Source organism: Pan troglodytes, chromosome 18, assembly GCF_028858775.2.
Source record: "Pan troglodytes isolate AG18354 chromosome 18, NHGRI_mPanTro3-v2.0_pri, whole genome shotgun sequence".
Classification (NCBI taxonomy): domain Eukaryota; kingdom Metazoa; phylum Chordata; class Mammalia; order Primates; family Hominidae; genus Pan; species Pan troglodytes.
This window is the reverse complement of record NC_072416.2, coordinates 72,311,319-72,338,741: the sequence shown is the minus strand read 5'-3', so window position 1 is coordinate 72,338,741 and position 27,423 is coordinate 72,311,319. Positions and strand designations below refer to the sequence as shown.

The window sequence follows — 27,423 nt, the reverse complement described above, 5'->3', positions numbered from 1 at the left end:
GAGAGACCTGGCGCCGCGCAGAATGATGATGTCGCACGCCGGGTGGGAACTGACGTCACCTGTGCTCACCGCCGCTTCCGGTCCGCGTGAGGTGCATTCTCGCGCCGGTGGCGAGGTTAGGGCCGGCGTTGAGACGTGGTGCAGCGCATATTTTCACAAGTGGGTCTCCCTTGTCCGGGACTATGGCCACCGACTCGTGGGCCCTGGCGGTGGACGAGCAGGAAGCGGCTGTCAAGTCGGTCAGTAGCTCAGCTCCTGGCGAGGAGGACGTAGCAGGGGCCCAAGCGAAACCTCCCAAAAGCACAGGGAGCTCCCCGGGTTGGGGAGGCCCCTGGGCAACGCGCTCCTGGAGTTTGCTGGGGCAGTCACTTGCCCTTGATTTGCTCTTAGAGCTAAAGAGACCAATGTCGAGCTTTTTATCTCCATCTGGGCTGGTTAAGGACTTCATCCTTTGGTAAATCCGCCCCACTATGCATGCTGTCATTCCTCTATTGACCTCCTCGGTGACGATTATAAGGAAAGCCAAGTTTAGATTCTGATTCTCTTTTTCATTACGCGACCGTTCTTCGCATGTTTCTATACTACTCTGTATTTAACATTTCTTAGATCCATGCTTAACGTGGTTGGTAGTTTGTAGCTCTTTGCAGAATAACAGATTCACTTTTGGATTTAATACCTCAATCTACTGCAGATGTTGGAAGGAGGCACTACAAATTGTTTCATTGATGTGTAAAGTAACGGTTTCATGTACTTGTTCTTTCAGTAATGAATATTCATTCAACTGGAATGTAATTACAGCATACACTGTGGCTTTCTGTTCTTATATCTAAGACCTAAACTTTAGGTTTGTTTAGTGATGATGGACTGTCTTTTTTTTTGTTGTAATTGTTTCTCTTTTGAGGCAGAGTTTTGCTCTTGTTGCCCAGGCTGGAGTGCAATGGCGCCATCTCGGCTCACCGCAACCTCAGCCTCCCGGGTTCAAGCGATTCTCCTGCCTCAGCCTCCTGAGTAGCTGGGATTACAGGCATGCGCCACCACGCCCGGCTAATTTTGTATTTTTTGTAGAGACGGGGTTTCTCCATGTTGGTCAGGCTGGTCTCGAACTCCCGACCTCAAGTGATCCGCCCACCTCGGCCTCCCAAAGTGCTGGGATTACAGCCGTGGGTCACCGCGCCCAGCCGGTATGGGGATTTTTGAGAGGGCTATTGACAGAATTAGACAAGGCTGGCAAGGATTTATTGAACTATGGAGAACAGAATATGTTAGAAGTGATGGCTAATAGAAATATCAGTGTAGAAGTTATTCTGATAGCCCCGAGATAGAGGGCCTATGTTGGGCAGTAGAAGTGAAAATTAAGGGATGGGTATAAGATATGAAGGTAGAATGGGTAGGACTTGCTAACATAATAAAGGAGAGAAGGGAGATAAAGCCAAAGGTTTCTGTTTTCAACCTGGATCCTATTGGTATTACTAACGTCCCAATAACAGGAATAGGAAAGTGGGAGGAAGGGCAGATTTGATAGAATGGTGAAGGCAGCCGGGCATGATGGCACCCACCTGTGATCCCAGCACTTTGGGAGGCCGAGGCGGGCAGATCACTCGAGGTCAAGAGTTTGATACCAGCCTGGCCAACATAGTGAAACCCTGTCTCTACTAAAAATACAAAAGTTAGCCAGGTGTGGTAGTGGTCCCCTGTTAATCCCAGCTACTCAGGAGGCTGAGGCACGAGAATTGCTTGAACCTGGGAGGTGGAGGTTGCAGTGAGCCAAAATTACGCCACTGCACTCCAGCCTGGGCTACTGAGTGAGACTCTGTCTTTAAAAAAAAAAAAAAAAAAGAAGAAGAATGGTGAAGGCTGGGCACAGTGGCTCACACCTGTAATCCTAGCACTTTGGGAAACTGAGACAGGCAGATCAGTTGAACCCAGGAGTTCAAGACCAGTGTGGGCAACATGGCGAAACCCCATTTCTACAAAAATACAAAAAAAATTAGCTGGGCGAGGCGGTGGTACACTCCTGTAGTCCCAGTTACTCAGGATGCTGAGGTGGGAGGATCACCTGAGCCTAGGGAGGTTGAGGTTGCAGTGAGCTGTGATCACACCACTGCACTCCAGCATGGGTGACAGTGAGACCCTGTTTCAAAAAAACAAAAAAGGGAATGGTGAGTTCAGGTTTGGCTGTTCTGAATTTAAAATAAGGAAACATCTTGGTAAGTACCTGTTGTGGGAGTCCCCAAGAGATGCCAGGTTTGACGATTTGTTAGGAGAACTCACAGGCTCAGTATGTAGTTGTACTCACAACTATGATTTATTATAGTGAAAAGATACAAAGCAAGATTAGTGGAGGAAAAAGGCTCATGGGCTAAGTCCAGAGGAAACCAGGCAAACTTCCAAGTTATCTCCCAATGGAGTCCACAGAGTGTGCTTCATTCTTCCAGTAGCAAATTGTAACAGCACATATGAAGTGGTGTCAGGGAAGCTTGTTAGAGACTCTACTTGAGGCTTTTATTGGGGGCCTGTCATATAGTCACCCTGTGCCTAGCATGTACCAGAATTCCAGACTTCCAGAAGGAATGCAGGTGGTTAGCATAAATTACATGCAACTGTTTTTACAAAGAGTTGAGGCAGACTGACCCCCTCTTATCAGTTCTAGGAATGATGGGAACCTTCCCAAAGTCCAAGTTCCCAGGTGACAGCCAAGGGCCAGCCTTGCAAATAGGCTTTCCTAAGGAGAGCGGTCAGGCCTGCTGTGTTCTCTTCTGCCCGGTAGCCATCAGACATTTGGAAATACAGCCCTGGAGTTCAGGGGAAGGAGCAGGTCAGAGGTATAAAACTGGCAGTTTCCACAGAGAAATTACAAAGCATTATCAAGGGCATGGTCCTTGCACTCTGGAGTTTAAAATCTAGCGTTTAGCATCAGATCTTCTCTGAAAGAGTTACTGAGAATTGGTTTCAAACCTTGTGAAATCTGTGATCCTAACCTAGCTGTGACATGAATGTCACAAATATAGGCCTAAACATACTTGTTATCTGGTTCTAAGCATCCAGCTTATCAGAAGGCTGGTATAAATAAAGGCTTCCTAATAGTTGGAGAAGACCTTTTTTTTTCACCATGTAGACTTGTGTACCTTCACTTAATAAATGATTCATGGTCTTAGGTTATCATGTGGTTCTGCTCTCTAGTGTAGAGATAACCAATGAAAGTGACAGAAGGTTGGGTGCAGTGACTCACACCTGTAATCCCAGTGCTTTGGGAGGCCAAGGTGGGAGGATTGCTTGAGCCCAGGAGTTGGAGTTTGAGTTCGAGTAGGCATGGTGGTCCACACCTGTGTTCCCAGCTTCTAGGGAGGCTCAGGTGGGAGGATCGCTAGAATCCAGGAGGTTGAGGCCGCAGTGAGCCATGATCGTGCTGCTGTACTCCAGCCTAGGTGACAGAGTGAGACCTTGTCTCAGAAAATAAATAAATAGAAAGAACTTGAGTTGGGAGATGAGCAGAGGTTGAGGTTTTCTGAAACTTTCCCCCCAACGATTATATTTAGTCCACCCCTCCCCTTGTTTTAAGGCTGTTGAAGATATTTGAAATGATGGTTTCACACAGACTTTCAGCAACTCTACTTTGAGGGAACAAACCGACTCCCTGAATACTGGTGCTGAAAGTTTCAGACTAGACTTTTACTAGAAAGTTTTTCTTTTCTTAGGGACCTTCCTTTTATTGGGTCCTTTGCTTAACTCTGTTTTCTTTTATTCCTATTCAGATGACCAATTTGCAGATCAAGGAAGAGAAAGTCAAAGCAGATACCAATGGTGAGTCACTGGTAACTACAAGCTAGAAAAGAGTTCCATGTAGGCCGCTGCTTTGCACTCATAGCTGCATTGTACAAAGAGCTGTCATTTTGTGTAAACTTCAGCTGTTTACAAGCCAGTGAATTAGATTTTGTTACTGAAGGGATATGTCGATTTTCCACATTTTATCCTTTGACTTCTTAAAATTAAGAGTCTCTCTATTGGATTGTACTGCTACTGTTCTTTTGATAATATTTTGGCAAATTATTTATTTATTTATTTATTTATTTATTTTGAGACGGAGTCTCGCTCTGTCGCCCAGGCTGGAGTGCAGTGGCACAATCTTGACTCACTGCAAGCTCTGCCTCCTGGGTTCATAACCATTCTCCTGCCTCAGCCTCCCTAGTAGCTGGGACTACAGGCGCTTGCCACCACGCGCTAGTTTTTTTTTTGTATTTTTAGTAGAGATAGGGTTTCGCCGTGTTAGCCAGGATGGTCTTGATCTCCTGTCCTCGTGATCCACCCACCTCAGCCTCCCAAAGTGCTGGGATTACAGGTGTGAGCCACTGTGCCCGGCCTAAATTTTTTATTTTTTATATTAGATTTTTAAAATTTTATTTGAGACAGAGTCTCACTCTGTCATGCAGGCTAGAGTGGAGTGGCGTGATCTTGGCTCACTGCAACCTCTGCCACCCAGGCTCAAGAGATCCTCCCACCTCAGCCTCCCAGGTAGCTGAGACTACAGGCATCCACCACCACACCTGGCTAATTTTTTATATTTTTAGTAGAGGCGGGGCTTTGTCATATTGTCCAGGCTGGTCTTGACCTCCTGAGCTCAAGCGATCTGCCTGCCTCAGCCTCCCACAGTGCTGGGATTACAGGCATGAGTCACTGCACTTGGCCTAATTTTATTATTTATTTATTTATTTTTATTTTTTTTTTGAGACAGTCTCACTCTGCCACGCAGGCCGGAGTGCAGTGGTGTGATCTCGGCTTACTGCAAGCTCCGCCTCCTAGGTTCACGCCATTCTTGTGCCTCAGCCTCCCAAGTAGCTGGGACTACAGGCGCCCGCCACCATGCCCAGCTAATTTTTTTTTTGTATTTTTAGTAGAGATAGGGTTTCACCGTGTTAGCCAGGATGGTCTCGATGTCCTGACCTCGTGATCCACCCCGCTTGGCCTCCCAAAGTGCTGGGATTACAGGTGTGAGCCACCATGCCCGGCCAATTTTATTTTATTTTTTTAAATAAAATCCAGATCCTGCATGAGGTAAATTTTTTAACTTTTTGAAAAGTGAATCTGGGTTCAAAACTCAGAAAGTATAATAAAGTACAAGGATTAGGGCCCACCCTAGTGACCTCATCTTAACTATAGCTGTAGCAACCCTATTTCAAAATAAGGTCACATTCTGAGGTACTGGTTAGGACTTGAATATATGAGTTTGAGGTCAGCGAGCCACACACAATTCAGCTCATAACACCATCCTATCCCATAAGTAGCCACTGTTCATGGATTTTTAATATTCTTCCAAAGACTTTAGGCAAAGCAAATATAAGTGTAGATTCTCATATTCTCTCTCTCAACCAAAACGTGGCATGATATATACAGTACACTTACTTTTTCACTCAACAGTATCCCTTGGCAAACTTTCCATATCAATACATGCAGTTTCATCCATGTCTTTTTTTTTTTTTTTTTTTTTTTGAGGCAGAGTCTTTCTCTGTCGCCCAGGCTGGAGTGCAGTGGTGCAATCTTGGCTCACTCCAACCTCCGCCTCCCGGGTTCAAGCGATTCTCCTGCCTCGGCTTCCTGAATAGCTGGGATTACAGGTGTCCGCCATCATGCCCAGCTAATTTTTGTATTTTTAGTGGAGATGGGGTTTCACCATGTTGGCCAGGTTGGTCTTGAACTCCTGACCTGATGATCTGCCCGCCTCGGCCTCCCAAAGTGCTGGGATTACAGGCATGAGCCACTGTGCCTGGCCCCTCCTTGTGTTTTATAATTATGTGATACTGCATTGTGTCGATCTACCACGATTTTTTTTTTTTTTTTTTTTTGAGATGAAATTTCACTCGTTGCCCAGGCTGGAGTGCAATGATGCGATCTCGGCTCACCGCAACCTCCACCTCCAGGGTTCAAGCGATTCTCCTGCTTCAGCCTTCCAAGTAGCTGGGATTACAGGCATGTGCCACCACGCCTGGCTAATTTTGTGTTTTTTTAGTAGAGATGGGGTTTCTCCATCTTGGTCAGGCTGGTCTCGAACTCCTGACCTCAGGTGATCCGCCCACCTCAGCCTCCCAAAGTGCTGGGATTACAGGCTTGAGCCACCGCATCTGGCTGATATACCATGATTTTTAAAGCAATCATAGATATTTGGGTGGTCCCATTCTTTTGCTATTATAAATAATGCTTCATGAAATAACCATGAACTTAGCTCTTTTTACATGTATGCAAGTGTCTGTAGGATAAATTCCCCAAAAATGGATTTGCTAGGTCAAAGGATATACATTTGCGATTTTTTCTTTCTTTCTTTTTTTTTTTTTTTCTTTGAGATGGATTCTCTGTTGCCCAGGCTGGAGTACAGTGGGGGCTCACTGCCACCTCTGCCTGCCAGGTTCAAGCAATTCTTCTGTCTCTGCATCCCGAGTAGCTGGGATTACAGGTGCCTGCCTGCATGCCCAGCTAATTTTTTGTATTTAGTAGAGACAGGGTTTCACCGTATTACCCACACTGCTCTTGAACTCCTGAGCTCAGGCAATCCGCTCGCTTGGCCTCGCAAAGTGCTAGGATTACAGGCATAAGCCACCACGCCTGGCCTTTTTTTAAAATTTTTTTTAAGACATGATCTTGTAGGTTGGACACAGTGGCTCATGCCTGTAATCCCAGCACTTTGGGAGGCCGAGGCGGGCAGATCATGAGGTCAGCCCTATCAGATTGGCAAATTCTAAAAGTTTGACTATTAATTCTGTGATGAGATTGTAGGGAAACACTCACATTCTTGCTGATGGAAATATTAATTGGTGGCCGGGCACAGCGGCTCATGCCTGTAATTCCATCACTTTGGGAGGCTGAGGCGGGTGGATCACCTGAGGTCGGGAGTTTGAGACCAGCCTGGCCAATATGGTGAAACCCTGTCTCTACTAAAAATACAAAAATTGCCCGGGCATGGTGGTGCATGCCTGTAGTCCCAGCTACTCGGGAGGCTGAGGCAGAGGAATCATTTGAACCTGGGGGGCAAAGGTTGCAGTGAGCCGAGATCGTGCCACTGCACTCCATCCTGGGCAACAGAGTGAGACTCTGTCTCAAAAAAAAAAAAAAAAAAAAAACACAGGCTCTTGCTCTGTCACCCAGGCTGCAGTGCAGTGGCTCAAACTCCTGGGCTCAAGCTGTTCTCCTGCCTCAGCCTCCTGAATAGCTGGGATTATAGGCTAATTTTTTAAATTTTTAGTAGAGACTAGGTCTTGCTATGTTGCCCAGGCTGACATTTGCAATTTTTGTCAGTATTTTCAAAGTCTTTTCCTTAGGTATTATACCAATTAATATTTCTGGGGTTTTTTTTTTCTTTTTTTGAGACGGAGCTTTGCTCTTTTTGCCCAGGCTGGAGTGCAATGGCGTAATCTCAGCTCACTGCAACCTCCGCCTCCCAGGTTCAAGCGATTCTCCTGCCTCAGCCTTCCCTAATAGCTGGGATTACAGGCATGCGCCACCACACCCAGCTAATTTTGTATTTTTTAGTAGAGACAGGGTTTCTCCATGTTGGTCAGGCTGGTCTCAAACTCCCGACCTCAGGTGATCCACCCGCCTCAGCCTCCCAAAGTGCTGGAATTACAGGCATGAGCCGCTGTGCCCGGCCACCAATTAATATTTCCATCAGCAAGAATGAGAGTGTTTCCCTACAATCTCATCACAGAATTAATAGTCAAACTTTTAGAATTTGCCAATCTGATAGGTAAAAAAATGGTAGACTATGTTTGCTAATAAGGCTGTATTTTAAAGTAGGGCTAGTAAGAGGTAACATATTCTGATCTGTCTGAAATTAGTCAAAATTTCTAGAAATTTAAAATTTTTCACCAGGTATAGTAGTTCATGCCAGTAATCCTAGTGCTTTGGGAGGCCAAGGCAGGAGGATTACTTGAGGCCAGGAATTTGAGAACAGGCTGGGCAACATGGCAAGACTCCATCTCTACGAAAATATTTTTGTTTTAAATTAGCTGGGAATAGTGGTGCATGCCTGTAGTGCTAGCTACTCAGGAGGTTAAGGCAGGAGGATGTGGTGGCATGCACCTGTAGTCCCAGCTAAGTGGGAGCCTGGGGTGGGAGGATCACTTCAGCTCAGGAGGTTGAGGTTGTAGTGAGCTATGATTGCACCACTGCACCTTAGCCTGGGCAACAGAGGGAGACCCTGTCTCAAAAAAAAAAAAAAATGTCTAGAAATAAAAATTCACTAAACATAAAGAAATGCCAACTATTTATATTTTGATTACTTAAAATAACTTTTCAGGCTGGGCGCTGTGGCTCACGCCTGTAATCCCAGCACTGTGGGAGGCCAAGGTGGGCGGATCACTTGATCGAGGTCAGGAGTTCAAGACCATCCTGGCCAACGTGGTGAAACCCCGTCTCTACTAAAATTACATAAATTAGCCAGGCATGGTGGTGCGTGCCTAATCCCAGCTACTCAGGCAGCTGAGGCGGGAGAATTGCTTGAACCCAGGAGGTGGAGGTTGCAGTGAGCCAAGGTTGCGCCATTGCACTCCAGCCTTGGGCTACAAGAGGAAAACTCCGTCTGAAAAATAAAAAAATAAAATAAATTTCAGTGTATTTATTTATATTGTCCCACATTTTTGGTGGTTCTCATATTTGCCTTTCTAATTATGACAATTGTTTTCTTGTGTAGGTATTATCAAAACCAGTACCACTGCCGAGAAAACAGATGAAGAGGAGAAAGGTAACTACTTTTGGATGCCCTTGGCAAGAGACGGTATGACCCAGGGCTTGCCTTCCTGGAGCCAGGGGCACTCCAAGCTACAAGATCCAGGAGATGAGAGGAATCAGAGAAGGAATAGTCAGTGAGAGGAGGAGAACAAAACAAGTCCGAAAGCGGTAGCTCACACCTGTAATCCCAGCACTTTGGGAGGCCGAGGTGGGAGGATTCCTTTGGGCCAGGAGTTCAAGACCAGCCTGGGCAACGTACTGAGACCCCATCTCTACAAAAGATTTCAAAATGAGCTGGGTGTGGTAGCACACACCTGTACTCCCAGCTACTTGGGAGGCTGAGGTGGGACGATTGCCAGAGCCCAGGAATTCTAGACTACAGTGAGCTCTGATTGCTCCACTGCACTCCAGCCTGGGTGACAGCAAGACCCCATCTCTAAAATAAATAAATAGAGACCTATCAGTGTGATGGTTTTTCTCCAGCCGTGCTTGACTGCCCAGGTGCTAGTGTGGAGAGGGAGAAAGAGTGGCTTCATAAGCGTGGGGTTTGCCAGATGAATATGAAGATCTACTGGTTTCTTCCTGACAGAGGACAGAGCTGCCCAATCCTTACTCAACAAGCTGATCAGAAGCAACCTTGTTGATAACACAAACCAAGTGGAAGTCCTGCAGCGGGATCCAAACTCCCCTCTGTACTCAGTGAAGTCGTTTGAAGAGCTTCGGCTGTGAGTATTCGCTCCTTTCAACAGCTCTTCGTTGCCAGTCTCTCCCCACATAAAACTTAGCATCTCAGAGATTCTTGTGAGAATTTTACTTTTAAGAATTTAGTGTATTTTTTCCTTTTTTTTTTCGAGACAGAGTTTCGCTCCTGTTGCCCAGCCTGGAGTGCAATGGCGTGATCTCAGCTCACTGCAGCCTCTGCCTCCCGGGTTCAAGCGATTCTCCTGCCTCAGCCTCCCAAGTAGCTGGGATTACAGGCGCCCACCACCATGTCAAGCTAATTTTTTGTATTTTTAGTAGAGACGGGGTTTCACCATGTTGGCCAGGCTGGTCTTGAACTCCTGACCTCAGGTGATCTGCCTGCCTCGGCCTCTGAAGGTGCTGGGATTACAGGCGTGAGCCACCGTGCCTGGCTATTTTTTTTCTTTGAAAAGAAGTCACATGAATAAGTCACATGATTCAGAAGTCAAAAAGTATGAAAAAATTTGCAGTATTAATCTCCCACCCTTGTGTCTTGGCTATCCTGTTCTCTTGGTAGGAATTTTTTAATGCTTCAAATTGATTTATCATAGCTAAAAGTCTTATTTCTCTTATACTCTTAGAACTTTCAATAAAATATTGGCTGACAGGTGATTTCTGGATGTCAGGAACATTTCTGATTAGGTAAGCCCTTAAGTGAGAACATGTGCTATTTGATTTTTTTTTACAAAAAAAAAAAAAAAAAGGCCAGGCACAGTGGCTCACACCTGTAATCCCAGCACTTTGGGAGGCCAAGGCAGGCAGATCACAAGGTCAGGAGTTCAAGACCAGCCTGACCAACATGGTGAAACCCTGTCTCCACTAAAAATACAAAACTCAAAACTTAGCCAGGTGTGATGGCACAGGCCTATAATCTCAGCTACTCAGGAGGCTGAGGCAGGAGATCACTTGAACCTGTGAGGCGGAGGTTGCAGTAAGCCAAGTTCGTGCCACTGCACTCCAGCCTGGGCAACAGAGCGAGACTCTCGCAAAAAAAAAAAAATATATATATATATATATATATATATATATGTATATTTAGACTATAGGGTTTACAGTCTTACAGTTTATCTGCTTTTTAAAAAATCTGTCAAATCTGTTTTTGGTTTTCTTTTTTTTTTTTTTTTTTTTTTTTTTTGAGACCAAGTCGTGCTCTGTTGCACAGGCTAGAGTGCAGTGGCGTGATCTCAGCTCACCACAACCTCCGCCTCCCAGGTCCAAGCGATTCTCCTGCCTCAGCCTCCCGAGTTAGCTGGGACTACAGGCGTGTGCCACAACACCCAGCTAATTTTTGTATTTTTAGAAGAGACAGGGTTTCACTATGTTGGGCAGGCTGGTCTCGAATTCCTGATCTCATGATCTGCCCGCCTCGGCCTCCCAAAGTGCTGAGATTACAGGCATGACCCACTGTGCCCGGCCTTACGTTTTAGGTTTACTTCAGTAAATTAATAGAGGATTAAGTGTGGATCATTGTGTTATATACATGCCACTGTGCTGGGTGTTACAAGGAACCCAAGACCTACTTATTATTCTTGCTGCCTGCCAGGATCACAATCATAGAAAGTAGCTGATGAATAAGAATATGGTGGAATCAATGGATTCTTTGCCTTAGTTCAGCAAAATCTATAGTATGGCCACTATGGACAAATTGAAGCCACATTCCTTCCAGCTATTACCACTGAGAAAGAGACACTTAAAACAAGAAAGCTAACTAGTTGTTAAGTAATCTTGAAGAACAATTTTTTATTTTTATTTTTTATTTCTATTCATTTATTTATTTACTTTTGAGACTGTCTCACTCTGTTGCCCAGGCTGGAGCGCAGTGGCACAATCTTGGCTCACTGCAACCTCTACCTCCCGGGTTCAAGCGATTCTCGTTCCTCAGCCTCTCACGTAGCTGGGATTACAGGCCTGAGCCACCACACCTGGCTAATTTTGGTATTTTTAGTAGAGACAGGGTTTCATCATGTTGGCCAGGCTGGTCTCAAACTCCTGGCCTCAAGCGATCTGCCCGCCTCAACCTCCCAGGCTGCTGGGATTACAGGCATGAGCTACTGCGCCCAGCCTTATTTTTTTATTTTTAAAAATAGAGATGTGGTGTCGCTGTGTTGGCCAGGTTGCTCTTGAACTCCTGTGGTCAAAGAGTCCTCCTGCCTCAGCCTCCAAAATTGCTAGGATTACAGGTGTGAGCCATTGCACCTGGCCCAATAACTTTTTTTTTTTTTTTAAATAGGATGAGGTTTTACCATGTTGCCCAGGCCAGACCAAAAATGTATTTTTAAACAGTTACACTTTAGGTCGGGCACGGTGGCTCACGCCTATAATCACAGCACTTTGGGAGGTCAAGGCAGGTGGATTGCCTGAGGTCAGGAGTTCGAGACCAGACTGGTCAAAATGATGAAACCCCATCTCTACTAAAAATGCAAAAAAATTAGCCAGCTGTAATGGCACATGGCTTGTAGTCCCGGCTACTCAGGAGGCTGAGGTAGGAGAATTGCTTGAACCCAGGAGGCGGAGGTTGCAGTGAGCCGAGATCATGCCGTTGCACTCCAGCCTGGGAGATAAAAGCGAAACTCTTTCTCAAACGGAAATTATGCTTTTCTATGTGTTTTCTCTGTCAAGGACTTTATTCACCAAATCTGTCATCTCCACTTTTATTTTTAAGCTGTATCAGGACAGCTAGACATGTGGTATGATTTCCTTAGAGTGACAGTTTGCTCCTCCAAGTATCAACTGGCTTTTTAAATTTCTTCCATTTAGAAGACGTGAGCTCTCAGTTTAACCACTGATGAATTGTCCTCTGTAAAAGGCAGGTTCTCTCTGATTTAGTTGTTGGTAGGAAAAGGAAACAAAGAATGAAACCAAGATCACCTAATATACTTGGTCTGCTTTGTACCTAAAATATTTGAGTTAATCTGCAAAATCAAAGAAAACTGAGTCAGTGGAAGCTGTTGGATCATTTGAGTCCCAATTAAGTAGTGACTTTGTTTCCTTGGCAACCAAGTCAGAAGCTGCCGAGTGTCACAGCGTTTTCTCCCAAATGGAAGATATGAAAGATTATGTTTTTAAATTTCTTTGTGTCTGAGAACCAACATACGCCAGAGAATTTGCCTTTTAGAGAGCCTGCTGAACTCCAAGGAAGGCTTAGAGAACAGTTGGGTTGCCTTTTCTTTAGAAACAATCTGGTATGATTTTTCTTAAACATCTTGTCAATTTAGAGGTAGCAGAGAGCTGATTGTAAATGCAATGTAAGAGCAACTTAAATTGATAATTCTTGTGTAGCTGTTTACATAAGAAGTTGGTGTCCAGGTGCGGTGGCTCACGCCTGTAATCCCAGCAGTTTGGGAGGCTAAGGTGAGTGGATCTCTTGAGCTCAGAAGTTCATGACCAGCCTGGGCAACATGGTGAAACCTTATCTCTACAAAAAATAAAAAAAAATTAGCCAGGTGTGGTGGCATGTGCCTGCAGCCCCAGCTACTCAAGGGTGGGAGGATCTCTTGAGGCCTGGGAGGTGTCGGTTGCAGTGAGCCCAGTTCATACAACTGCACTCCAGCCTGGGCGACAGAGTGAGAACGTCTCTCAAAAAGAAGTAGTTAGTGTTTGTCTGTTTATTTTGATTAGACCTAAGTGAATCTGAGCATTTGTAAAGTTTAGTAGGTTAATCGAACCACCTTTATTTACTGTATATCAGCTACTAGAAACTGGCTTCATCAATTTTCTTTTTTTATGGCCGGGCGCTACAGCTCACGCCTGTAATCCTAGCACTTTGGGAGGCCGAGGCAGGTGGATCACCTGAGATTAGGAGTTCAAGACCAGCCTGGCCAACATGGCGAAACCCTGTTTCTACTAAAAATACAAAAATTAGCCAGGTGTGGCAGTATGCACCTGTAATCCTAGCTCCTCAGAAGGCTGAGGTAGGAGACTCACTTGAACCCAGGAGGCAGAGGTTGCAGTGAGCCAAGATCACGCTATTGCACTCTAGCTTGAGCAACAGAGCAAGACTCCATCTCAAAAAAAAAAAAATTTTTTTTTTCTTTTTTCTTTCTTTCTTTCTTTTTTTTTTTTTTTAAGAGATGACCTGGCCTTGTTGCCCAGCCCAGAGTGCAGCGGGGCAATCATGGCTCGCTATAGTCTCTAACTCTTAGCCTCAGGCAATCCTCCTGCCTCAGTCTCCCAAGTAGCTAGGACTACAGGTGCATGCCACCATGCCCAGCTCATTTTTGTTTTTTGTTTTGTCTTGTTTTGTTTTAGAGACAGGGTCTCACTGTGTTGCCCAGGCCGGTCTTGAACGCCTGGACTCCTCAAGCAGTCGTCCCACCTAGGCCTCCCAAAGTGCTGGGATTACAGGCGTGAGCTACCACGTCCAGCCCATCAATTTCCTTACCTATTGATTGTCTGGAGTATTTGCATAGCTGGCTTTGGAAGGAACATGGAACAAAAGGACTTCTAAATCTTAGCAGTATAGTAAATAGTGTTTATTTTCATTTATTATTTACTTTAGAGTCCCACTCTGTCACCCTGGTTGGAGTGCAGTGGCTCAGTCACAGATCACTGCAGCCTTGACCTCCTGAGCTCAAGTGAGCCTCCCACCTCAGCCTCTTGAGTAGCTGGGACTACAGGTGTGTCCAGCTATTTTTTGTATTTTTTTGTAGAGACGAGGTATCACCATGTTGCCCAGGCTGTTCTCGAACTTCTGGCCTCAAGCAGTTGGCCTGCCTTGACCTCCCACAGTGCTGAGATTACAGGCATGAGTCACTGTACCTGACCTGTTTTTAGATATATCTTTTATAATTTATGTAATGCTATGAATTAATAACCACCACCCTTGCTGTGTCCAGGGAACACTTGTCTTCCAAGGCCAGCCAGATTTGCGGGTCTGCTGAAAGCATTAATTTCTCTAAGAAAAGAAACCACTCTGTATTTTATGAATTGTAGAATAGTTGCAGATTAAGATTCCTTAGGGAAGGGCGGTAGCTTGGTTTGATTTGGTTTGGTTGTTGACAGTGTTTTCTTAAGGCATAGGAAAATACGTCTGACAGAGGTAGGAGGCATCATTCCTTTCTATAGAAAAAGATAAGATTCTAGGCCTCTAAAACAATTCTAACTTCTAGGCATCTATCCTCTGTCTTCCTGGCTTCCTAGGAAACCACAGCTTCTCCAGGGAGTCTATGCCATGGGCTTCAATCGACCCTCCAAGATACAAGAGAACGCATTACCCATGATGCTTGCTGAACCGTGAGTATGCACATGAAGCGTATCTCACCCAGTGTGATTAGATCAATCTTCCCCAAACTGCGTTTTTGTGCCTGAGAACAGAAGGGGCTGTTTGGGGCCACGTGTTTCCTCAGGAATACAGCTTAGGCAAGTGCAGAGAGAATCGGATGGAGTTAGCTACAGTTTCTGCCTTTCCCACTTAACAATAGAAACTGATAGAGAAAGGTAGTGCTTTATTCCATGCTATCTTAAAAATTGGGCTTAAGGCCGGGCATGGTGGCTCACTCCTGTAATCCTAGCACTTTGGGAGGCCAAGGCGGGCGGATCACCTGAGGTTAGGAGTTTGAGTCCAGCCTGGCCAACATGGCAAAACCCTGTCTCTACTAAAAATACAAAAATTAGCTGGGCATGGTGGCCCACACCTGTAATCCTAGCACTTTGGGAGGCCAAGGTGGGCGGATTGCCTGAGCTCAGGAATTCGAGACCAGCCTGGGCAACATGGTGAAACCCCATCTTACTAAAATTAAAAATATATATATATATTATCCAGGCCTGTTGGCATGTGCCTGTAGTCCCAGCTACTCAGGAGGCTAAGGCAGGAGAATTGCTTGAACCCGGGAGGCAGAGGTTGCAGTGAGCCGAGATGGTGCCACTGTACTCTAGCCTGGTGACAGCAAGACCCTGTCTCAAAAAAAAAAAAACTAAACTAAAAATACAACAATTAGCCTGGCATGGTGGCACGTACCTGTGGTCATGTAGCTGAGGCAGGAGAATTGCTTGAACCCCAGAGGCAGAGGTTGCAGTGAGCCGAGACGTGCCACTGCACTCTAGCCTGGGAAACATAGACTCTGTCTCAAAAAAAAAAAAAAAAAAAAAAACTGGGTTTAAAAAATATTATTTTGATGTGAATGGTGTTGCAGTAAATTCAAAAACAAACAAAATATTCTTTGGAAATTTTTGAGACCTACACAAAGGTGTAAAGAACAATACCAAGAACACCTCTGTAGCCCTATCCCGCCAAGAAAGGAAGCAGGTCCAGTTGATAGTTGAAGCCCCTGAATTCCCCTCCTTCCACATCCTTCTCCCACCCTGACAAGAGTAAGTTCCTTTTGAGACAGGGTCTCATTCTGTTTCCCCATCTAGAGTGCAGTGGTGCAATTATAGCCCACTGCAGCCTCGACCTCCTGGGCTTAATTAATCCTCTCACCTCAGCCTCCGGAGTAGCTGGGACTATAGGCATGTGCCACCATGCCCAGCTGACTTTAAAAAAATTTTTTTGTAGTTTGAGAAGCCGAGGCAGGTGGATCACTTGAGGTCAGGAGTTTGAGACCAGCCTGGCCAACATGGTGAAACCCCGTCTCTACAAAAAATACAAAAAAATTAGCCGGGCTTGGTGGCGCACACCTGTAATCCCAGCTGCTAGGGAGGCTGAGGTAGGAGGATCGCTTCAACCCAGGAAACAGAGGTTGCAGTGAGCCAAGATTACACCACTGCACTCCAGCCTGGGCGACAGAGTAAGACTCTGTCTCAAAAAAAAAAAAAAAAAGTTTGTAGAGACAGGGTATCACTATGTTGCCAGGGCTGGTCTCAAACTCCTGGCCTCAAGTGATTCTCCAGCCTCAGCCTCCCAAAGTGTTGGGATTATAGGCATATGTTACTGCACCTGGCATATTTATCATTTTTTCTTTTTTGAGATGGAGTCTCCTCTGTCGCCCAGGCTGGAGTGCAGTGGTGCAATCTTGGCTCATTTCAACCTCTGCCTTCCAGGTTCAAGTGATTCTCCTGCCTCAGCCTCCTGAGTAGCTAGGATTACAGGCACACACCACCACACCTGGCTAATTTTTGTATTTTTTTGTCTGTTTGTTCGTTTGTTTTTGGGATGAAGTCTCGCTCTGTTGCCCAGGCTGGAGTGCAATGGCGTGGTCTCAGCTCACCGCAACCTTCGCCTCCCGGGTTCAAGCGATTCTCCTGGCTCAGCTTCCCCAGTAGCTGGGATTACAGGCGCCTGCCACCATGCCTGGCTAATTTTTGTATTTTTAGTAGAGATGGGGTTTTACCACGTTGGCCAGGCTGGTCTCGAACTGCTGACCTCGTGATCTGCCTGCCTCAGCCTCCCAAAGTGCTGGGATTATAGGCGTGAGCCACCGCACCCAGCCTAATTTTTGTATTTTTAATGGAGGTGGGGTTTCACCATGTTGGCCAGGCTGGTGTCGAACTCCTGACCTCAAGTGATCTGCCCACCTTAGTTTGTTTATTTATTTATTTATTTATTTATTTATTTATTTTTTTGTGAGATGGAGTCTAGCTCTGTCGCCCAGGCTGGAATGCAGTGGCGCAATGTCCGCTCACTGCAAGCTCCGCCTCCCAGGTTCATGCCATTCTTCTGCCTCAACCTTCCCAGTAGCTGAGACTACAGGTACCTGCCACCACGCCCGGCTAATTTTTTATATTTTTAGTAGAGACGGGGTTTCATTGTGTTAGCCAGGGTGGTCTCGATCTCCTGATCTTGTGATCCGCCCGCCTCGGCCTCCCAAAGTGCTGGGATGACAGGCGTAAGCCATATTTATCTTTTTTAATGACAAACATGCCACCTGTTCCCATGATGCTGGGTCCCATAAAGTGGAATGTAAAAGTTCCCTCTAAAACATCCACCTGACTTAGCATCTTGTCCATAAAACTGGGGAAAGGCACACACAGAAGGAACCAAATTCTGGGAATGCATCATGGCTCAGCCAAAAATATTGCTGGGGACTTGTCTGGGCACAGATCTTACTCTGCACACTTGATTTCCCTGTGCCCCTTGGGGTGCAAAACTGGGGTCCTTTAGCTGTGCTAGAGGCTAGAATGAGAATTTCTTGGTGTGAGCCCATTTAAAATAATCATTTATTTTACAATTTAAGCAGCTTTTTAACAGCGTATAAAAAAATGTATGAAAGTAATTTGTGCTCAATGGAGAAAACCTGGGTAATATAGAGAAGCATGAAGGGGGAAATATGCCTTTCATTCAGAAAGAACATTTTGACATGTTACTGAGTTTCACCAATTTAAGTTTCATTTCTGTTCTTCCTTGATCCAGCCCACAGAATCTGATTGCCCAGTCTCAGTCTGGCACTGGTAAAACAGCTGCCTTTGTCTTAGCCATGCTCAGCCGAGTGGAGCCATCAGACAGATACCCCCAGGTGAGGGCTTGCGGGGCTGGGTGTCCTAGGTTGCCTGCCCTGGGGAGCGCAGTGCCATCTGGTGAGGAGTAACGAGAGGTCTGAAGCTTCTGACACCTTAGGCTGTGGCTCAGGCAGAGCAAGTTCCTACACCAGGCCCTGACCTGGGAGAATGTGCTTGAAAGCAGCAGCCTTAGACCATGGCTTGCAAAGGCCTCTGCCAAGCCAGGGCTACCTGCTGCAGGCTTCAGTCTATAGCTGAAAGGTGGGCCTGGATGGGAGGACATGCTTCCCTGTGCTATTCAAGTGCTAATAACATCAGCATACTGGGTGCCTTCAGGTCTGTTACCAAATGGCTCTCCTAAACTCATCCTTTATGATTTTTCTGTCAGTGTCTGTGCCTTTCCCCAACATATGAGCTGGCGCTTCAAACAGGAAAAGTGATTGAGCAGATGGGCAAATTTTACCCAGAACTGAAACTTGCCTATGCCGTTCGAGGCAATAAATGTGAGTACGGCAGGCGACAACTGAACAGTGAGCAGGGTAGGGGGTTGGGCGTTTGAATTTTGAAGATGCGATGACCGTATTCAACTTTCTAATTCAGTCTGACCCTGGAGCCTAACTGTGTTGCTCTATTTGAATCTATTTGAATACCTGCTAATTTGTTAACAGTCTTTTTCAGTCTTAAAATAAGATTTTCGGTTGATAAAAAAAAAAATCCACGCATGGCTCACAGAGTTCTTAATATCTAGAGTTCTTCGCTCAGAAGGTAGAGTTTTGAATTTAGCGTCCAGAGTTCTGGGACCTGCTACCAAAGAGGGATTAACAGGACTGAGGATGGAAGGTTGGGGTCAGCTCCCTTTCTTTAAAAGTAAGCAAAACCAGGTACAGTGGCTCACACCTGCAATCCCAGCCCTTTGGGAGGCCAGGGTGGGAGGACTGCTTGAGCACATGGTTTGAGACCAGCCTGGGCAACACAGTAAGACAAAAAATAAAAAAAAAAAAATAGCCAAGCGTGGAAGTGCCAGCTTGTAGTCCCAGCTACGTGGGAGGCTGAGGCAGGAGGATCGCTTGAACCTGTGTGGTCAAAGCTGCAGTGAGCCATGACTGTGTCACCGCCCTCTAGTCTGGGCAACAGAGTGAGACCCTGTCTCAAAATAAATAAATAAATAAATAAACATAAAAAGAGTTGGATGATGTTGGATTATAGGAGGAAGAAGAAGGGAGCTGATGCTTATTGAAGGATTGCTGTGTGGGATTTGATCCTGACCACAGTGCACTGAGATAGGTGTCATTCTGCCCACTTCACAGCAGAAGAGACCAAGACTGAGGGGAACACTCATGTGTGTTTTGAAATCTGGAAATAACTTGTTCTCCTAGTCCTAGAAGGATGGGCAGGGCTTTGATTTCCAGAGCTGGCTTTGCCTTTGAAATACCTATGAAAATCACCTGGGTCTCCACAGTGGAAAGAGGCCAGAAGATCAGTGAGCAGATTGTCATTGGCACCCCTGGGACCGTGCTGGACTGGTGCTCCAAGCTCAAGTTCATTGATCCCAAGAAAATCAAGGTGTTTGTTCTGGATGAGGCTGATGTCATGATAGCCACTCAGGGCCACCAAGATCAGAGCATCCGCATCCAGAGGTAGGGATCTCGAGGGTGGGGGACTCCTCAGACTCCCCATCTGCAGTGTCTTCTCCCTTCACTTCAGACGCCTCCTCTGGCTTCTGCCTGGGTCTTGGCTCTCGTTACTCTCAGCAGCATTTGTTTGACGGGCCATTTCCATGTCAGCGCTGACCACAGTCCCTCCCAGCCTGGGTTGAGAAAGGAGACCTAGGGACTCTTCCCCAACCCCTGTCCCCATCCCAGGCCTGCTGCTCCTCCTCCCCAAGACGCTCCTCTCCCATCAGCCTTCCTGGGCATCTAGACCCTCCCAGCTGGGGAGGCTGTGCTTCTGTCGCTTCCCGGGGCCACCTGGGGCCACCTACCAGGGCCTTCCCTTGCAGGATGCTGCCCAGGAACTGCCAGATGCTGCTTTTCTCTGCCACCTTTGAAGACTCTGTGTGGAAGTTTGCCCAGAAAGTGGTCCCAGACCCAAACGTTATCAAACTGAAGCGTGAGGAAGAGACCCTGGACACCATCAAGCAGTACTATGTCCTGTGCAGCAGCAGAGACGAGAAGTTCCAGGCCTTGTGTAACCTCTACGGGGCCATCACCATTGCTCAAGCCATGATCTTCTGCCATGTGAGTAGCAGCGGCAGTGGCAGGCCCGGCCCCTCCCTCTCAGCCAGCTCCCCACAGGGCTCAGGAGGACTGGATGCCCCTGAGCGCCATGGGAAGAAGGGAAGTGCTTTCTGAAGATGTAAGAGACAGGCTCTCCTTTAGTGGGGGTAATAGTAGTATCCCAAGGGATACATAGCCTAAAGATAGAGCCCCTGAACTTTATGTCTTATTTGTGGATGATGTATTGTTGCACAACCCAAGAGAATCAACTCATATTTGTAAGAAAAATAACAAATTCAACAAGATGGCCAGGTGCGGTGGCTCATGCCTGTAATCCCAGCATTTTGGGAGGCCGAGATGGGTGGATCACGAGGTCAGGAGATCGAGACCATCCTGGCTAACACGGTGAAACCCCATCTCTACTAAAAGTACAAAAAATTAGCGCGGCGTGGTGGCGGGCGCTTGTAATCCCAGCTACTCGGGAGGCTGAGGCAGGAGAATGGTGTGAACCCGGGAGGCAGAGCTTGCAGTGAGCCGAGATCACACCACGGCACTCCAGCCTGGCAACAGAGAGAGACTCCGTCTCAAAAAAAAAAAAAGTTCAACAAGATAGTCATAACATTCACACACATAGTTTTCCAGTCTCAAACAGCAAATACTTAGAAAATGGAAGCATAGATCTCATTGATAATAGAAAAAATAAATATTTAAGATCTCTGAAGAAAATGTCAAAATGATTTTAGAATAAAAGAGACACCGGAGCACGGTGGCTCATGCCTGTAATCCTAGCACTTTGGCAGGCCGAGACAGGCGGATCACCTGAGGTCAGGAGTTGGAGACCAGCCTGACCAACATGGAGAAACCTCGTCTCTACTAAAAATACAAAATTAACTGGGTGTGGTGGTGCATGCCTGTAATCCCAGCTACTCGGGAGGCTGAGGCAACAGAATCACTTGAACCCGGGAGGCGGAGATTGCAGTGAGCTGAGATCGTGCCCCTGCACTCCAGCCTGGGTGAGAGAGCGAGACTCCGTCTCAAAAAAAAAAAAAAAGAGGCCAGGCTTAGTGGCTCACGCCTGTAATCCCAACACCTTTGGAGGCCAAGGTAGAAGGATCGCTTCAGCCCAGGAGTTTGAGACCAGCCTGGGCAACATCGGGAGACCCCATTTCTAAAACACTTAAAAAAAATTAGCTGGATGTGGTGGCACACACCTGTAGTCTCAGCTACTCGGAAGACTGAGGTGGGAGGATCCCTTGAGCCCAGGAGTTAGAGGCTGCAGTCAGCTGTGATCACGCCACTGCACTTAGCATGGGTCATAAAGCAACACTCTGTCTCAAAACAAGGAAACATACAATGCAATGATATAGTGATAACAGTAATATATCTCTCAAATATAATCCACGTTCTCCTATCTCCACTTGTGCCAAAAGTATTCTTTTTTTTTTGAGACCGACTCTATCTAGCTCTGTCACCCAGGCTGGAGTGCAATGGTGTGATCTCGGCTCACTGCAACCTCCGCCTCCTGGGTTCAAGCAATTCTCCTGCCCCAGCCTCCAGAGTAGCTGGGATTACCAGCGCCCGCCATCATGCCCAGCTAATTTTTGTATTTTTGGTACAGGGGGTTTCACCATGTTGCCCAGGCTTGTCTTGAACTGCTGACCACAGGTGATCCAACTGCCATGGCCTCCCAAAGTACTGGGATTACAGGCATGAGCCACTGCGCCTGACGCCAAAAAATACTATTTTTTTTTTTTTTTTTTTTTTTTTAGACGGTCTCACTATCTTGCCCAGGCTGGACTCAAACTCCTGGGCTCAAGCGATTCTCCCACCTCAACCTCCCAAGTAGGTGGGACTCCAGGCACATGGCACTGTGCCCAGCTCATCTTTATTGCTTTTTGTTTTGTTAAATCCAAGAGCCAGTCAAGTTTTGCTTGTTGCATTTAGTTGTCATGTGTCTTAAGACTCCTAAATCTACAAGAATTTCCTCACCTTTATTTTATTGCCTCTCATGACAATGACATCTTGAAGCATCCAGGGTAGTCTTTTCTTTTTGAGATGTAGTTTTGCTTTTGTTGCCCAGGCTGGAGTGCAGTGGTGCAGTCTCGGTTCACCACAACCTCTGCCTCCCGGGTTCTAGCAATTCTGCCTCAGCCTTCCCAGGTAGCTGGGATTACAGGCATGTGCCACCACACCTGGCTAATTTTGTATTTTTAGTAGAGACAGGGTTTCTCCATATTAGTCAGGCTAGTCTCAAACTTCTGACCTCAGGTGATCCGCCCGCCTCGGCCTCCCAAAGTGCTGGGATTGCAGGCGTGAACCACCATGCCCGGCCAATCTGGTTTTTTTTTTTTTTGAAACGGAATCTCGCCTCTTGCCCAGGCTGGAGTGCAATGGCATGATCTTGGCTCACTGCAGCCTCTGCCTCCCGGGTTCAAGCGATTCTCCTCCCTCGGCTTCCTGAGTAGCTGAGATTACATGCACATGCCACCACGCCCAGCTAATTTTTGTATTTTTAGCAGAGACGGGGTTTCACCACGTTGGTCAGGCTTGTGTTGAACTCCTGACCTCGTGATCGGCCCACCTCGGCCTCCCGAAGTGCTGGGATTACAGGCATGAGCCACCGCGCCTGGCCCCCAGGGTAGTCTTTTACTCCTAGGCTCAAGTGATCCTTCAACTTGGTCTCCCAAATTGCTGTGGTTATAGGCGTGAGCCACCGTATCTTGCCCCAGGTTAAATATTTTTGTGGTATAAATTTTCTTTTTTTTTTTCTTTTCTTCTTTTTTATTTTTGGAGACAGGGTCTTGCTCCGTCACCCAGGCTGGAGTGCAATGGTGCAATCTTGGCTCACCAGCCTCGACCTCTCAGGTTTAAGCGATTCTCCTGCCTCAGCTCCCTCAAGTAGCTGGGACTTATAGGCCTACACCACCATGCCTAGCTAAATTTTTTGTAGAGACAGGTTTGGCCATGTTCCCCAGGCTGGTCTCGAAGTCCTGAGTTCAAGCGATCCACGTGCCTCGTCCTCCCAAAGTGCTAGGAGTACAGGTGTGAGCCACCATGCCCAGCCAGGTACAAATATTTTTGTAAGATTACAACCCAGGTGACATTGTTACTTCCTGTTGCACTATATCGGGTTTACAATTTTAAGAAATTTAGCGTTTAGCTGCTAAGTTTCAGGTACAGTCTTCCAGATCAAAAATATCTTCAGCTGAGCGTGGTGCCTCACACCTGTACTCCCAGCCCTTTGGGAAGCCAAGGCAGGATAATGACTTGAGCCCAGGACTTTTTAGATCACCCTGAGTGACAGCAAGACTGTGTCTCAAAAAGAAAAAATATATACTCAAATACTTTCATTTCTCAATTGTTTTTTTTCTTCCAGACTCGCAAAACAGCTAGTTGGCTGGCAGCAGAGCTCTCAAAAGAAGGCCACCAGGTGGCTCTGCTGAGTGGGGAGATGATGGTGGAGCAGAGGGCTGCGGTGATTGAGCGCTTCCGAGAGGGCAAAGAGAAGGTTTTGGTGACCACCAACGTGTGTGCCCGCGGTGAGCAGAGGACGTGTCCCACCTGGTCTGCTAGGCTCGGGGTCCCAGGCCCAATTAGAGCCAGAAATCCTTGTATACAGGAAAGTCGGATGGTCTCAGGGAGATGGGTGGGGCTGGTGACACTATTCCTTTCTAGGAGAGACTGTTTGGATTTCCCTGAGGTGGTAAGAACTCACACATGCCAGGTGCGGTGGCTCATGCCTGCAATCCCAAGGCAGGAAAATTACTTGAACCCTGGAGACAGAGGTTGCAGTGAGCCGAGAATGTGCTATAGCACTCCATCCTGGGTGACAGAGTGAGACTCTGTCTCCAAAAAAAAAAAGGAAGAGGGCAGGCCCAGTGGCTCACGCCTGTAATCCCAGCACTTTGGGAGGCCGAGGTGGGCGAATCACCTGAGGTCAGGAATTCGAGACCAGCCTGACCAATATGGTGAAACCCCATCTCTACTAAAAATACAAAAATTAGCCAGGCATGGTGGCATGCGCCTGTAATCCCAGCTACTCAGGAGGCTGAGACAGGAGAATCGCTTGAACCTGGGAGGTGGAGGTTACGGTGAGTGAGATCGTGCCATTGCACTCCAGCCTGGGCAACAAGAGCGAAACTCCGTCTCAAAAATAAAAAAAGAAAGAAAGAAAAGGAACTCCCGCAGAAACCAGTAGTCCTGACTTGGTGGAAGGAAATGTACAGGCATCTGACTGGTAGAGAACAGAGCCTGCTCTTCCAGGGGCGCCCATCTCCAGAACACTGTATCTCCCAGAGGATTACCTACTGATTTCATGATTTTGTTGGCACTTGCCAAAGTTCTCTTCTTTTCCTCTGGGTTCTGTTGCCTGCCTATATGTGCCCTCTCTTGTACCCATAGTTGGCCTGTCCCAAATTCTTTCCCTCTATCCCAAAGTTGGTACGCATTGACCTACCTATGGATGACAGTGATTTCTGTCTCCTGTCCTTAGTCCTCTCAGCCTCCAACTCTCCTTCCTGCAGGCATCGATGTTGAACAAGTGTCTGTCGTCATCAACTTTGATCTTCCCGTGGACAAGGACGGGAATCCTGACAATGAGACCTACCTGCACCGGATCGGGCGCACGGGCCGCTTTGGCAAGAGGGGCCTGGCAGTGAACATGGTGGACAGCAAGCACAGCATGAACATCCTGAACAGAATCCAGGAGCATTTTAGTGAGTCCCGGGGAGGGTCCTGTGCCTGGCGCCCTTTGCTAAGTAGGGCGGGGTGGTGAAAGGGGTAGGATCTTCTGTAGCCCCAAGAGAGGCTCTGTCCCTGGCACACTCCCCTCCTTTCTAACCATATGGCAGTTCTCAGGGAGCACACCTGGAGACTTCAGGACCCAGGGACTCCAAGGACAGCTCCCCTGTGACTGGGCTTCGGGGCGTGGGGCTCTGACTGTTGCTGTCAGTGACTAGGGGCCCTGCTGCCCCCTGCTTAGGCACCCGGAGCCTTTGGGGCTGAATGAATGATTGCTGTGGCCCGAGGTGGGGCACATTCCTGGGCAGGGTAGAGACTTGTGTATCTTTCCCCCAGATAAGAAGATAGAAAGATTGGACACAGATGATTTGGACGAGATTGAGAAAATAGCCAACTGAGAAGCTCCACCAGCCACTGATGCCAGCCCTGGCACTGCCCCTGCACAGGAGACAAGTGCATTTAGGGCACAGGCCCCGACATCACCCCAAGGACAACGGCAGGAGTAGAGAGAAACTACCTACCTCACTTCAAATTATGTTTGGACTTGACAAAAATAGGTGCAAATGATGGGGGGCAATAGAAGAAAAAATTTGCATTTTGGAGAATTGGGTCCTTTCCCCACTTTTTTAAAGCCACATTCCCCCATCTTTATAATAATCTGGTCACAGTGGTAGTCGCTGGCCCCAGGACCCCCTCCTGATTTTGGGTAGGCATCGTGGAACCAGCTCCAGCCCCTGAAGAAACGATAGATGTGCAGGTTGTGCAGAAGAGGCTGAGTGGAAAATTGTGTGAGCCCCACCGCTGTGCATCGAATGAGGGAAGTGGCAGCAGAGAGGCCAAAGCTGCCCCCTCTCTGTCTCTCCAGTGGACCCTTCACAAGTGTTTCTCCTGCCCTTGGGGCCGTCTTCCTTCTCCTGAAATCCAGAGACTTTCTTGCTCATCCCTTCTCCCTTTCACTTCTGTTCTCTGCTGCAGAAAGCAGACTTGCATATCCCTGATGAGCAGCTCGGCTACTTTTGTAAACTTCAGATTTGGAGAGAAACACGAAAGTCAGTGAATCCTGACCCCTTGAGAGAGAGTGATCTGGCGAGGGCCGATGAAGGGGCTGGGCCTGGTCTTGCCTTCTCTTCTCTCGGTGGCTCCCTCTGCTTAGGCCCCTGGTACTCAGTCACGGCAGCCAGGAGACCCCAGGTGAGTTTCTGAGCGCATACGTAGTTGGTTCTTACCCCCAGGTGTCACACGGGGCCGAGAGCTGAGCAAGAATTTGGAATGGAAGTTATGACCAAGGGAATTATGCTGTTCATTTATAATAGTGGACATTATGGAGAGCTCTGATTCCTACATAATATGAATAAGGATGGATAGGCCGGGCGTGGTGGCTCATGCCTATAATCCCAGCACGTTGGGAGGCTGAGGCGGGCGGATCGGTTGAGCTCAGGAGTTCGGGACCAGCCTGGCCAACGTGATGAAACCCCGTCTCTACCAAAAATAGAAAAAAATATAGCCGGGCGTGGTGGCGCACGCCTGTAGTCCCAGCTACTCGGGAGGCTGAGGTAGGAGGATCGCTTGAGCCTGGTTAGAGGCTGCTGTGAGCTGAAATGGCGCCACTGCACTCCAGCCTGGGTAACAGAGCGAGACCCCGACTCAATAAATAAATAAGGATGGATAAATTATAGCTGTATGCATCATTCATTATGCTAAGACATTTTAAAGTAATTATGAGAAACGCTCTACTAATGATTTGTTTTTATTTGTATTTTTCTGCTTATTAGCAAATATATACTCATTTTAAAAAGGTGTGTGTGTATATAAAGTGAGAGTGCTCTCTATCCCTTCTCTTCTGGGATCCTGATTCCTGGCAGCTTGGTGAATATTCTACCATATTGCCTTTTATTTGCATAAACCCATTTTTCTTTTACAAAAACAGGAACATTCTATTCACACTACTATGCAACCTGCTTTCACTGATCAGCATGTGTTAGACATGTTGACATGTCCAATACACACACATCTTCCTTGCCCTGGAAACACCATCCACCTTCCTTTCCGCGTGTAGCTGTCCCGGCATTTATCTCCTGGTTCCTCTAGTGACAGGCATGGGGGATTTCTAGTACATGGCTGTTATCCACAGTACCACAATGAACATTTTTTTTTCTTTTTTTGAGACAGAGTGTCACTCTGGCCCGGAGTACAGAGGCGTGATCTCGGCCCACTGCAACCTCTGCCTCCCAGCTTCAAGCAGTTCTCTTGCCTCAGCCTCCCAAGTAGCTGGGATTACAGGCACATGCCAGCATGCCCAGCTAATCTTTATATTTTCAGTAGAGATGGGGTTTTGCCATGTTGGCCAGGCTGGTCTCGAACTGACCTCAAGTGGTCTGCCTACCTCTGTCGGCCTCCCAAAGTGCTAGGATTATAGGTGGGTGCCATCACGCCTGGCCGAACATCTTTTTTTTTTTTTTTTGAGACGGAGTCTCACTCTGTCGCCCAGGCTGGAATTCCGTGGCGTGATCTCAGCTCACTGCAACCTCCACCTCCTGGGTTCAAGCGATTCTCCTGCCTCAGCCTCCTGAGTAGCTGGGATTACAGGCACATGCCACCGCACCCAGCTAATTTTCGTATTTTTAGTAGAGACGGGGTTTCA

General features: G+C 47.1%; 1 protein-coding gene across 2 annotated transcripts; it reads left to right on the top strand.

Moving 5' to 3' along the window:
- The first annotated feature begins 40 nt into the window (after positions 1 to 40).
- Positions 41 to 26,577, top strand: DDX19A (DEAD-box helicase 19A). Of its 2 annotated transcripts, XM_024349921.3 has the most exons (12): positions 41 to 239; positions 3,753 to 3,801; positions 8,675 to 8,725; positions 9,302 to 9,437; positions 14,593 to 14,685; positions 17,741 to 17,843; positions 18,215 to 18,329; positions 19,286 to 19,463; positions 19,826 to 20,063; positions 23,419 to 23,581; positions 24,566 to 24,757; positions 25,119 to 26,577. In XM_024349921.3, exons 1-12 carry the CDS (start codon positions 183 to 185, stop codon positions 25,178 to 25,180), a joined length of 1,437 nt encoding a protein of 478 aa, XP_024205689.1. In that variant the 5' UTR covers positions 41 to 182; the 3' UTR covers positions 25,181 to 26,577. The 2 variants fall into 2 exon arrangements, with proteins under 2 accessions (XP_024205689.1, XP_054525543.1); XM_054669568.2 differs by lacking the exons at positions 41 to 239; positions 3,753 to 3,801; positions 8,675 to 8,725 and adding an exon at positions 10,035 to 10,095 and having other exon boundaries at positions 9,336 to 9,437.
- Positions 26,578 to 27,423: the final 846 nt, after the last annotated feature.

Coding starts and splice junctions, on each gene's coding strand:
- DDX19A (XM_024349921.3), top strand. CDS start 183: ATGGCCACCGACTCGTGGGCCCTGGCGGTGGACGAGCAGGAAGCGGCT. Junction 9,438..14,592: donor TCGTTTGAAGAGCTTCGGCT/GTGAGTATTCGC, acceptor CTGGCTTCCTAG/GAAACCACAGCTTCTCCAGG. Junction 20,064..23,418: donor AAGCCATGATCTTCTGCCAT/GTGAGTAGCAGC, acceptor TTTTTCTTCCAG/ACTCGCAAAACAGCTAGTTG.